Raw genomic sequence first — 12,058 nt, 5'->3', positions numbered from 1 at the left:
TTGAGGCACAGAGAGGTCAACTAGCCCAAGGATGCATCGTTGGGGAGGTGCGCAGCCAGACTGTCTGTCTCCAGAGCCTCTGCTTTCAGCCACTTTTTACTGTGTGGGTGACAGATGCACCCAGCCTCTTAAGTGCTCCTTGCTGCTGCAGACACAGGTTGTAGTGGCTCTCTGAAAGGTGAAATCCTGGCAGTTTGTGCTCTGCTGTCTTCATGCACTCACACCCTGCCAGGAAGGTCCCCATAAGACACCCCTTGACCCTGCGTTCCCTTCTAGATGCCATTTGCCCTTGAGAGGGTCACCTACAGTTGCTGTCTGTCCCTCCTCCCCTCCCACTTACCTCCAGCCCCCTGCCTTTGGGCTCCTCCTCCCCCCATGCACCCCAGGCTCACTGCTGCACAGACTCACTTGCCTCCCTAGTTTCCAAGTCCAACACTTGCTTTCCAGCGCTCTTCTTGCCTTCCCCTCAGACCTCCTTCTTGAACCACTCTTTCTCTGCCAATCCAGAATTCTCACCAGACTCTCCTTCTTCCTCGACAGTGCCTCTTCCTTTGCCTGTCCCTCATCGGCCTGCTTTCCTTCTACCCTATGGCAAGCCCCAGGCAATGCCATCCCCTTTGGCCTCTGCTGAGGACCCTCTATCCTCTATCTGCCCTGCCTTCCCCCAAAGCTACACAACCACATATCGCACTGCCACTCGACCTCTCCCTCTGAATGTTCCACAGCTCCCTTAACCTTGAAGGAACTGAAACAGACCTCATCATTTCCAAGACTGTAGCCCACAGTCTTCCTCCTTCAACCTGACCCTCATGCTCCCCATCCCCAGGAAAGGCACCACCATCCAGACACTTTGCAAGCTGAAAACAGTCATTTTCAGCTCCTCCCCACTCCGCACTGCCCTATGATATCTGTTACAGAGGCCTGGCTGGTTGACCTTGTAAGATCAATCCCCGTGGCCAGTGCCTGGTCCAAAGCCCCAGTGCACGGTTGCATATTCTAGCTGTAAGTCCTCTGGTTCTTCTGTGTGAGCTCCTGCCACAGCATGGCTACTGACAGACGGGTGGTGTGGTTCTACCACCGGGAAGCGAACCTGGAAGTGAGAGTGCCAAACTCTAACCACTAGGCAATCAGGGCTGGCTCTCAGAGCATCCCCTTTTATATATCCTCTTGCATTAGCTTCCTGTATCCCTTACAGCTGCTTCTCAAACTTAAATGTGCATTTGAATAACCTGGGGGGGGGGGGGACTTTAAAAACTCTTCATGACCAGGTCCAACATAGACCAATTAAATCAGAACTCCTGGATGTGGGGTTCAGACATCAGCATTTTTTAAGGTGATTGCAACATACAGCCAAGGCTAAGAACCACTGTAATAAAGACTTTGAGCTGCAAATAACATGTCTGGGGCTCGAGTTAGGTCAATCAGTGGCTCTGAAACTTTAGCATGCATCAGAGTCACTTAGCGGGCTTGTTACAATACAGATTGTCAGGCCCCCACCTCCAGAGTTTCTGAGTCAGCAGGTCTGGGATGGATTCCATGCATTTGCAATGGTGCTTGTCCAGGGCTCACACTTTGAGAACCAATGCTTAAACAATGAGGAAATTTATGGTTTCACCTAACACAGATGCAAGGGGTAGGGAGGGCTCCAGTTAGTGCAAGGTGGATCTTCAATTGCAAATTGAAGTTGTGCTTCCATTCATTCTTTGGCTCCTGCTTTCTGGTGAGGCCAAGTTTCCCAGCAGATGTTCAAGGTGCTTTGGGGCTGGGCCCCGCTACCCCTCCAGCCTCATTTCTCTCCACAGCCTCCTTCCCTTCACATTCCAAGGAGTCCTGAATCTCCAGTGGTTCTTGGGATGTTTCATTCGGCTTTGCCTTCGCAAGGCATGATCAGCCCAGGAGGGAGGCGGCATAGGTTTTTCTGTCTCCCAGCACATGCCCCCTCCCACTGCATCCTTTCCTATGGCACCATCTGCAACACTCACCCAGACCAGCTGGCACGGTCACTCCCTTCTGCACAGGAATCACTTACTTCTACCTCCACACTTTTGTTCATGACTCACTTCCCACCCAGAATTCCCTCCTACCCTCTGCTTCACCTTTCTAAATACTCACCCTAAAGGGACAGCCAAGTCTCACTGTCCCTCAGGATCCACCAGCACATCTCTTTCCCTGATCTGCCCAGCTTTCCCAAATCCTGCTTTGTGTCATTAGCTGTCCTTCCGAGTATTGGCCTTGGCCTCCAACTGGGCTGTATGACACTTGAGGGTGAGGGCAAGGCCTTTCCACAGCCCAGTGGCAAGGTGGGAGGAGCATGGATCTTGGAGTGTAGCAGACTCCAGTTGGACTCTGGGTTCTCTGGCTGGCTTCCTTGTTGACCTTGGGTAAGTTACTTGACCTGAGCCTAGTTTTTTTTCACCTGTTTACGTTAGTTCATAGCATCACTTGTCTTAAGGCCGCTCTAAAGATCAACTGAACTCATAGATGTGAAAGAATCTTGTAGTCTCAACTGAGCTGTACAGAGCTGAGCCCTACTCTTGCTTCTCCTTGTCCCCACATCAATAGATTGGAGTCACAGACCTGCATGTGTCCCTAGGTTCACTCTTCACCCGCACAACCTCTGGAAAGTCACTTAATGAGCACCTCCTAGAGCATCAGTCTCCTAATCTGTGGGATGGGAATGTGAGAAAATGCAATGGAATGCAAAGCTCAATAAATGTCACATGCAAAATGCTTGGTGAATGAAATTCTTCTTAAAAGTACAGCTTCGTCTCTAGGTGGTGGAGAAACTGGTCCATCATTGGGCCTACAGTTCTGAATAGCAAATTAAGGAGGAAAAATGCCAGGATGCTCTGGATACCTCCTCCCAGCCCTCCCCACCTCACTGCCCACAGCTGAGTCAATGCCAATCTCCCCTTCCCTCCAAGGACAAAAGGGAAGGAAATGAGGCCACTTTACTTGCTCTCTGACTGGATCTGTTTCCTCAGCCGGGGTTGCTGGCGTGTCTGTCTGTCATCTAGTCTCTGCAGCAGCCTCTCTCCTCAGAGAGTCCTGCACCATCTGGAGAGGCGCCCTCGTGGACATGGAAATGTTCAAATCTGGAATCCCTGGCCCTGGTACTTCCACTCGCTCTGGGGTGCGGGGCTGGGAAGCCCAAGGAGCATGCCTATTCTGGGAACATTCCCTCTCCAGTTAAGCAGGTCTAATCCAAATTCTATCAAATTAGTCTTTCAGAATAGCTCCTTTATGGTGAAATCCGAATAAGCTCTGTAGATGGTATCAACGCCAATTTCCTGATTTGGATATTGTGTCACAGTTATGTAAGATGTTAGCATTGGGGGAAACTGGGCGAAGGGTACATGGAACCTTCCTGTTCATTTTTTTCAACTCCCTGTGAATCTATAATTAGTTCAAAGTAAAAAATGTCCTGTTAAAAATCTCATTTTCAACTTCCTTTCCACTCCCCAGCCACCCATTATCACTTCCCTCTTGGATACTTGCGACCACCCCCTGGTTTTCCTCCTGTCTTTAGTCTTGGCTCACGCTGGCCCTCCCAGAGAATCTCTGAGACCGGATCTTGCCCTGTCTTGCCCTGTAATAACCGGCGGGGGCTCCTCTCTGGTTGCGGGAGTGAGCCGGCACTCAAGGCCCTCCAGACCCTTCCAATCTTATCTGCGGCTGTTTATTTTGCTGTGCCCCGATTCCCCACCGTGTCTCTCCATCTCAGGTCTTTGCGGAGAGAGTCCCGCGCTCGAGCCCAGGACTACCCTTTCCCTCTCCATTAACTGTAAAAGCCCCGGAGTTTCCCGTTAAAGAGAGTAATAACGCCGCCTTGCCTCCCTGAAAGGATCCAGTCTGTGACGGCTGCAACAACGCCTTTAATAAACGATTATCAGTAACTTGTTCAAGGGAAAGCCTGAGCGGGGCCTGCACATCTTCGCCCCAGCCCTCGGCGACAACAAGGCCTCAGCAGCCAGGCCCCTCTAACGAGCAGGCCCCGCCCCTCAAGACGCTCCAACAGCCAGGCCCCGCCCCCGAGGCGCTCCTAAGGCCAGGCCCCGCCCCCGAGGCGCTCCTAAGGTCAGGCCCCGCCCCCGAGGCGCTCCTAAGGCCAGGCCCCGCCCCCGAGGCGCTCCTAAGGTCAGGCCCCGCCCCCGAGACGCTTCAACGGCCAGGCCCCGCCCCCGAGACGCTCCAACGGCCAGGCCTCGCCCCGCGTGCGTGCGCGGCCCCGCGGAGGCGTGCAGGCGCCCGCGTAGCCAGAGGCTGAGGTGGCAGAGGCCCCGCCAACATGGAGCTGCCGCAGATCCCGGAGCTGATGGGGCTGTCGCTCTTGCTCGGGCTGCTGGCCCTGATGGCGACGGCCGCGGTAGCGCGGGGATGGCTGCGCGCGGAGGAGGAGACATGCGGCGGGTCGGCGGGTCAGTGGGGCGGGGGCGGGGAGGGGCCGCCGCGGGGACCGCGCTCCCGCCTCCGGGGTGGTCCGACCTGCGAGGGTGCCGGGGACCGCTCAGTTTCTCCTCGGGTGAAAGGAGCTTCGCTTCCCGGGACGACGTGCCGCCTCGCGCGCCGTCCGGAGGCCCAGTGGGAAGCGGCGTCCCGCGCTGCCGCTGTCGGTGGCCGAGCCCCGGCCTCTGCCCGGGCCCTGCGAGGGCCCTGCGAACTCACAAGCGCGCTGCTAGGTCGTTACTTCATGAAAAAGGGGGGCGTTCATTCATGAGCGCTCGGACTAGCTCCCCGACATGCGGCCACCTCCGTGGGCTTTGAGGTCTTTTCCTTTAGGGAGTCCACTGTCGGGGAAGGAGAGGAGCATCTGAAAGTGTAAGGGAAAGGTAGAGCGTAAGAGGGTTCATAGAAGAGGTCAGTACCTGAAACGGGAAACCCAACGGTGGCAGGTCAGGAAGTCTTCACTAAGAGACGGGAACATGTGAGAGGGGGTCCTGAGGAAGGATGTGTGGGAGTTTCCCCGGAGGCCGAGGAGGGAAGAACGCTGCTGGCAGGGAAGGCAGGGAGCCCTGAGACAGCACGTGGTGTGACTCCAGGGTGAGAGCAGAGGAGGGGGCTCAGCAGAGAGGGCTGGACAGGTAGGCAGAGGGCAGGTTGTGGCCATCTTTATGTGGGGGGCGCAGGAGTTGTTTTCCTGTAGGAATTGGGGAGCATCTGCAGCCATCTAACACATGCCGACTTTGTGCCTGGCCTGATTCTCACTTAAGTGAGCTATCTTATGCAAAAGTGACAGGCACTATTCCTGGCACAGGCTAGGTGCTCAACATGTTGACTACCTCTTGGTCCTGAATTCTCTGGGATTCCTTTGAGCCTTGAATGCTTGTGCTGGTACTCTGCTTGTCATTTTTGTGTATATTATCTCATTCAATTCTCCCAACTTCTCTTTAAGGAAACCAAGGCCCAGAGCAATTAAGTAACTTACGCATGGCCAGGGCCACCAGATTGGGTTGTGCACATTATTCCCTACGTAGGGATGACTGGCCAAGGATCTCTACTCCCCTGGCCATGCCATGTACCCACTGAGCTGCCCCAGCCCAGAGATGGTGCCTTTTCTAGTGTGCATCAAGGTTCTATATGGACTAACAACATGCAGCCTCCTTAGGATCACTCAGTGGTAGAGACACAATCCAAGCCCAGGTCTGATTCCAAAGCCTCTGTTTTTGCCCACATCACTGTCTTCTCGAGGATGGGCCACATCTTGTCATTTCTTGCTGCTCCACTCAATGCCTGGCCAATCAAAGGTGATCAGTAAATGCTTGTTGATTGAGTGAATGGATGGCTGACATGGCCTTTCTTTATAGGCCAAAAAGCAAATGGACTTCCCCTTGACAAGTCCTCGAGATCCAAGAAGCAGAAACAGCATCAGCGAATTCGCAAGGAGAAACCTCAACAACACAACTTCACCCATCGCCTCTTGGCTGCGGCACTGAAGGTACATGGGTACCCATGCACAAACACTCACACCCCTGCAGACTTTTCCTTTGTAGCATTCTGTGCATGTTACAGACCCCTCTGCTTCTGACCAAAATCAGTGGGGATGCCTCATACTGTCTCTTCTCATCACATCCCATCAGCAGCTTGCTGTTAATCCAGGCAGCAGGGTCCCAGAGTCATGGCTGCAGGTTGGGCTTTCCCATCTAGCCAAGGGGTCCCTGTTCACACTTCCTGCAACCCCTCCCCTAGAGCCACAGTGGGAACATATCTTGCATGGACTTTAGCAGCAATGGCAAGTACCTGGCCACCTGTGCAGATGACCGCACTGTCCGCATCTGGAGCACCAAGGACTTCCTGCAGCGGGAGCACCGCAGCATGAGAGCCAATGTGGAGCTGGACCATGCCACTTTGGTGCGCTTCAGCCCTGACTGCAGGTGGGACAGGATGGAGCCTCAGGTTTGCCTGCAGAAGCCCAGCTCCAGGCTTATGTCTTTCCCATTCCTGGTTTGGGATAGTGAGCGGGGGTACCCAGAGTCTCCCTTGGAGTGGCAGAAAGAGAGCATCCAGACGGCCTAAGCACTGCCCGGGGCTTCCTGAAGGGCTAAGCAGCTACACAGCAAGGAAGCAGAGAAGGAAAGATCTGTTCCCACCTGGGAAGTACCAAAGTCTGGGTCCCAGATTAGTCTTGGGAGCCATAATGGTTTTCTAAACCCTAGAGAGAAACCAAAGGAGCCAAAGCTATGAGAACTTTCTTCTGATAGTTCTAAGAGATTTTGAACCCAGGGGTTAAGTTCTGAGGTTGGACTGTAAGGCGTGAAGGGAGGTTTGGTTTTCCTCAGAGCCTTGCATAGGCCCTGGCACACACAGGCCTCCGTGTCCAAATGAGTGACTTGTCCACTCCCTGTCCCTAGAGCCTTCATTGTCTGGCTGGCCAATGGAGACACCCTCCGTGTCTTCAAGATGACCAAGCGAGAGGATGGGGGCTATACCTTCACGGCCACCCCAGAGGACTTTCCTAAAAAGCACAAGGCACCCATCATCAACATCGCCATTGCTGACACAGGTGAGAGGCATTGAGAGGGTGCAGCTCGCCCAAGGCAAGAGAGAACTGCCTCAGTTATATTTGCTGAATGAGTTCATGCTGCCTGAGAGTTATGCCTAGCCTCAGTATGGCAAAGGGGGTCTGCCTCTGGGCTCCCCTGGAGTCCTAGGAGCCACAGCAAGTCCCCAGGGGAAGCAGGTAAGAGCCACAGTCTTCAGCAAAGTCCTCATCTGTGGTGACCCTTGGCCTTGGAGGGGAGCATGCATACTTTGGACAGCAGAGGGCTTCATAAGCGTCTCCTTGGAGAATGACAGTTGGTCAGGTCATTGACCTCAGCTCCTGTCACTCCCCTCCCCACTCAGGGAAGTTCATCATGACTGCTTCCAGTGACACGACTATCCTCATCTGGAATCTGAAAGGTCAAGTGTTGTCTACCATCAACACCAACCAGATGAACAATATACATGCTGCTATATCCCCTTGTAGCAGGTGAGGAAGGAGAGATTTGGCATCTGGGACGGGCGAAGGTTGGGGCGAAGGTTGGGGCTGGGGGCCAGAGGCAGAGCGGAGAGCTAGCTTCACGTAGTGGAAAGAGCATATAATGTGGAATCAGGACACCTGGGTTCAAGTCCTTAGTCTCTATTTCTTCATCTGTTGTTTTTAAAAGGTTGGGCTGGGGGCTTGGGTACTGCGTATCTTATAGCATGGCTGTGAGGATGAACTGAGGTTGTGTATAAAAGCACTTTTAAAAGATACAGTGTCATTTAGATATAAGATTATTAACTTTCTCAGGAAAGAGGTTTAGTGGGTTTGCAGGAACAAGCTGCCTTTAAAATTAAGTTTCAAAGGAACCTGGGTTGTATGGCAGGTTTGTGGCCTCATGTGGCTTCACTCCGGATGTAAAAGTTTGGGAAGTCTGCTTTGGCAAAAAAGGGGACTTCCAAGAGGTTGTGCGAGCTTTTGAACTGAAAGGCCACTCAGCAGCTGTCCTCTTCTTCGCTTTCTCCAATGATTCCCGGAGGTGAGTGAATCCTCTCTGACTTCTTACCTGATTCCTGGCCCTCAGCCCCTCTTGGCACCCTGGGTCCTTCTGCCTGTCTCTTTGGCAGCTCTGAAGTGGGTGGGGTGGCCAGCCCTCAGCAGGAAGTAGACACAGCAGTGGAGCTGGCTTCCTAGCTGGAGCCCCTAGTGCTGTCCCAGCACCCTCCCTTCCAGGGTGTATTGGGCCTAGAGCTGTGATTTTCCACGCTGCAGGATGGCCTCTGTCTCCAAGGATGGCACATGGAAACTGTGGGACACAGATGTGGAATACAAGAAGCAGCAGGACCCCTACTTGCTGAGGACAGGCCGCTTTGAAGAGGCAAGCACCATGCCATGCCGCCTGGCACTCTCCCCTGACGCCCAGGTCTTGGCCTTGGCCAGTGGCAGCAGTATTCATCTCTACAATACCCGGCGGGGTGAGAAGGAGGAGTACTTTGAGCAGGTCCATGGGGAGTATATCACTGACTTGTCCTTTGACATCACTGGCCGGCTTCTGGCCTCCTGTGGGGACCGGGCAGTGCGGCTCTTCCACAACACCCCTGGCCACCGGGCAGTGGTGGAGGAAATGCAGGGCCTCCTGAAGCGGGCGTCCAATGAGAGCACCCGCCAGAGGCTGCAGCAGCAGCTGAGCCAGGCCCAAGAGGCCCTGAAGAGCCTGGGTGTCTTGAAGAAATGACTCTGGGAGGGTGTGGCAGGAAGGATCTTGCCTGCTGCCACTTTTCTTCCCAGGTGCTCCCCAACTGGAAACCTTTTGAAAAGAGTATCCTGATTTTCTTAATGGTGGCCCCTCTCTCCTTTTTCCCGTTGAAACTGTTCTTGCCTACTTAGATCTCTCTTCTTGCTGGTTGTGACTCCTGGCCTTACTAGACCTCCCAGGCTAATGACCAAGGTGCTTCTTTTTTTCCCGGGCCCAAGAGGTGGAATCTGTCTTCACCAGGCGCTGAGGAGAGTGGTACGTAGAAGAGAGAGAGAATGTGGTCTCTGACCTTGTGGCAACACACACCCTGGTACCCAAAGAAGTTTGTAGTAGTGGAGGCAAACCATAAGGAACACTTGAGTACTGACCAGCGCTTCTGCAGGGATGGGAACTGGGCTATCTTCCAGTTACAGGACTGCGGGATAGTGTCAGGGAAAGGCTAGACTTAAGCCAGGCAAAGCTCCTAACTCCATCACAAAGTAATTAAGGGATTTCATTCAGTGCCTCAGTTTTCTTATTTGTAAAATGGAGAATAGTCCTCTCTTGACCTCCTTACAAAGATGTTATCAGGGTAAGAGAGTATACAGTCCCTAGATCTGGAAGACAAGTGGAAAAGAGTAGTAATACATGTTATCTGTTGTCCACTATCATTTATTAACTACTGGGTGAAAATGGGTCTCACACAGTGTAGTTTGAAACTAAATTAGAAACACATGCCTTGAGAAGGTGAAGTTTCTGGAACTTGATCATGCATTTCGTATCTGGTTCTGCTTTAAGTTGTGTGGAGCAATCATAGAACCTGAAGATGGGGCTGCTCTCTTCCAAGAGTTATATCCTGTCTTCAGCTCCTCAAACATTTGAGTGCCTGTTCTGTGCCCATGACTGCATTAGGCACCGGAGAGTGATATGAAGAAGACGTGATCTCTACCGTCAGAGGTGGCTGGTGGGAGAGAGGGACACGTGTCTGTTAAGTGATTTCTCTTCACTTACTCATAGCTGTAGAAGGCTGTCGCCAAAGTCAGGGCAAGGGAGGGGTCTAAATCAGGACAGAGGCAATGGGTTTGAAGTTGAAGGGACAGGTTTGATGAGAGATTAGGTATTTAGAAGTCTGAACTTCTGGATATGAGGACTGCTTGGATGTGGGAGGTGAAGGAAATGAGGGATCTAGGAAGACTTGATTGAGTCTAGGCAAAATTTAGTCATCCAAAATCAAATTCTTATTCCCTCTCCCTAAAACTGGGACTTCTCCTAGTTGCCTCCAACTCATAAATTGTGGTTTGAACAAGCCACAACCTTGGAGTTCTCCTTAATTACTCCCTTTTCATTACTCCCTCCGCCCCACTGCCACTACTACTGTCCACCCCATCAGAAAATTCTTTTGGTTATAGTCCAGATTATATCCTGAATCTGCTACTTCTCTCCATCTCTCTGTTACCAGCCTGGTCCTAGCCACTAGCACCTACTGGGTTGCTATAACATAGCTTCTTGGGCTCTCTGCTTCCTCTCGTGCCTCATTAAATCACTTTTCTACATAGCAGAGTGACCATTTGAAAATATAAATCAGATTATAGTGGTCCCACACCCTTCAAAGGCTTCTCATCACACTTAGAATAAAATCCAAAATTCTCACCATGGCCTTCAAGGGCCGTATAATCTGGCTTCTTCCTTACTCTGTAATCTTGTTACTGCTCTCCCAGCCACCCCAACCTTGCTGTTCCTCAACCAAGCCAAGTTATTTCCAGCCTCAAGGGGGACTTGTGCCCATGCTGTTCCCTCTGCCTGGAAGCATTTTGCTTTTAGGTTGGCAGACTTGTCGTGCATGTCATAATTCAGTTCTCAGTTTCAGTTAGACTTCAGAGAGGCCCTCCCTGACCACCCAGTCTGAAGTAGCCCTTTCCACCAATCATATCACATCCATCACGTTAGCTTGCTTTATTTATTTTGTACTACTTAATGCTAGCTGAAATGATCTTGTTTGGATATTTGTTTGCTTCAGGGGTTTCAGCTTAAATGCTGTGGATATCAAGTGGGTAATGTAAATGCATGAATTGGGCCACAGTTGTCCGATATAAGACAGTAGGAAATGGGACTGAAGTGATCTCTGGGGGGGCGTGTGTCCTGGGTAAGGGGCAGGAGTGGCCGCTACTTACTATTAAGGAATCCTGCACAAGTTGCCAGTTGAGAGAAGCTAGGAGTTGGCAATTATAAAAGGAAAAAATTAAGCACCGTGTTGACCAAACAACACTAATGTGGGCCAGATGCAGCCCACCAGTCTCTCCTTGGCGGCTTCTGGATTGTTCATTAACCCACTGGAATGTGAGCTCCATAAGAATAGAATGCTTGTCTGTCTGACTTGCTCCGTATCCCAAGCACAGTACCTGGGACAGAGTAAGCACTCAGTAAGTGTTGAACTCAAACCAGGGGCAGCCGACAGACGTTTCAGTGCCCTCTGTGTATCCTCCCACTCCCGGTTTGCACTGTGGTTTTATGTTCCTGGTAAGAGGCTTCTGATTGGTAATGCTATGTGTATGGCTCCTGGTGAATATTTGCTTTCTGGTTGTCAGATTATGAGACTCAAACACTTCTTTGCCTATCTGCTTGGCTCTGGCTTTACTCTCACTGTAGATCCAGGAGAGCAAGTGCCCAGAGAAGGTTGAGTTACTGGAGTCAGAAGTCTTCAGTTTCAGTTTCAGCTGGGTCATTACTCGCTTGAGACCTTGAGCAGATCACTTGACCTCTCTGAGTTTGCTTCCTCAACTGTAAAATGGGAATAAATCCTGTCCTGTGTACCTTGCGGGGCTGTGAGTTTCTAATGAGCTCAGTGAAAGCACTACAGAGAAGTCATTATGGAGACTTCCTGAGGACAGAGCTCCTCTCACTAAAGATGAGGCTGCTGCTCTTGTAAGCAAGGAGAAGGCACCTGGGTATTAACATAGAGCTGAGGCTGCCGTAGGTTTTGATCAGAAATCCTTGTGAGTGAAGGCAGCATTAATATTTTAATATTACTGTTTCAACGTCTGTGGATTTGAAATTTTTCAAAATAAAAGTTGAGAAATATTAAAAATGGCGGTATATAGCCTATTTTTACCAGTCATCAAAAATAGAAAAAATAGGGTCCCGCCTGGTGGCACAGTGGTTAAGTTTGCATGTTCTGCTTCGGCAGCCCACGGTTAACTGGTTCGAATCCCAGGTATGGACGTATACAGCACTTGTCAAGCCATGCTGTGGTAGGAGTCCCACATATAAAGTAGAGGAAGGTGGGCATGGATGTTAGCTCAGGGCCAGTCTTCCTCAGCAAAAAGAGGAGGATTGGCAGTGGATGTTAGCTCAGGGCTAATCTT

At 51.6% G+C, this 12,058-nt stretch overlaps 1 protein-coding gene across 2 annotated transcripts; it reads left to right on the top strand.

The window, feature by feature from the left end:
* The first annotated feature begins 4,144 nt into the window (after nt 1–4,144).
* TBL2 (transducin beta like 2) lies at nt 4,145–11,781 on the top strand. Of its 2 annotated transcripts, none has more exons than XM_014850444.3 (7): nt 4,145–4,418; nt 5,805–5,935; nt 6,187–6,371; nt 6,849–7,000; nt 7,342–7,468; nt 7,848–8,000; nt 8,234–11,781. In XM_014850444.3, exons 1-7 carry the CDS (start codon nt 4,289–4,291, stop codon nt 8,694–8,696), a joined length of 1,341 nt encoding a protein of 446 aa, XP_014705930.1. In that variant the 5' UTR covers nt 4,145–4,288; the 3' UTR covers nt 8,697–11,781. The 2 variants fall into 2 exon arrangements, with proteins under 2 accessions (XP_014705930.1, XP_070340530.1); XM_070484429.1 differs by having other exon boundaries at nt 4,259–4,418; nt 6,187–6,348.
* Nucleotides 11,782–12,058: the final 277 nt, after the last annotated feature.

This window comes from Equus asinus, chromosome 14 (assembly GCF_041296235.1).
Source record: "Equus asinus isolate D_3611 breed Donkey chromosome 14, EquAss-T2T_v2, whole genome shotgun sequence".
NCBI lineage: Eukaryota > Metazoa > Chordata > Mammalia > Perissodactyla > Equidae > Equus > Equus asinus.
Note: the sequence above shows the minus strand (reverse complement) of the source record. Positions and strands in the feature narration are given on the sequence as shown.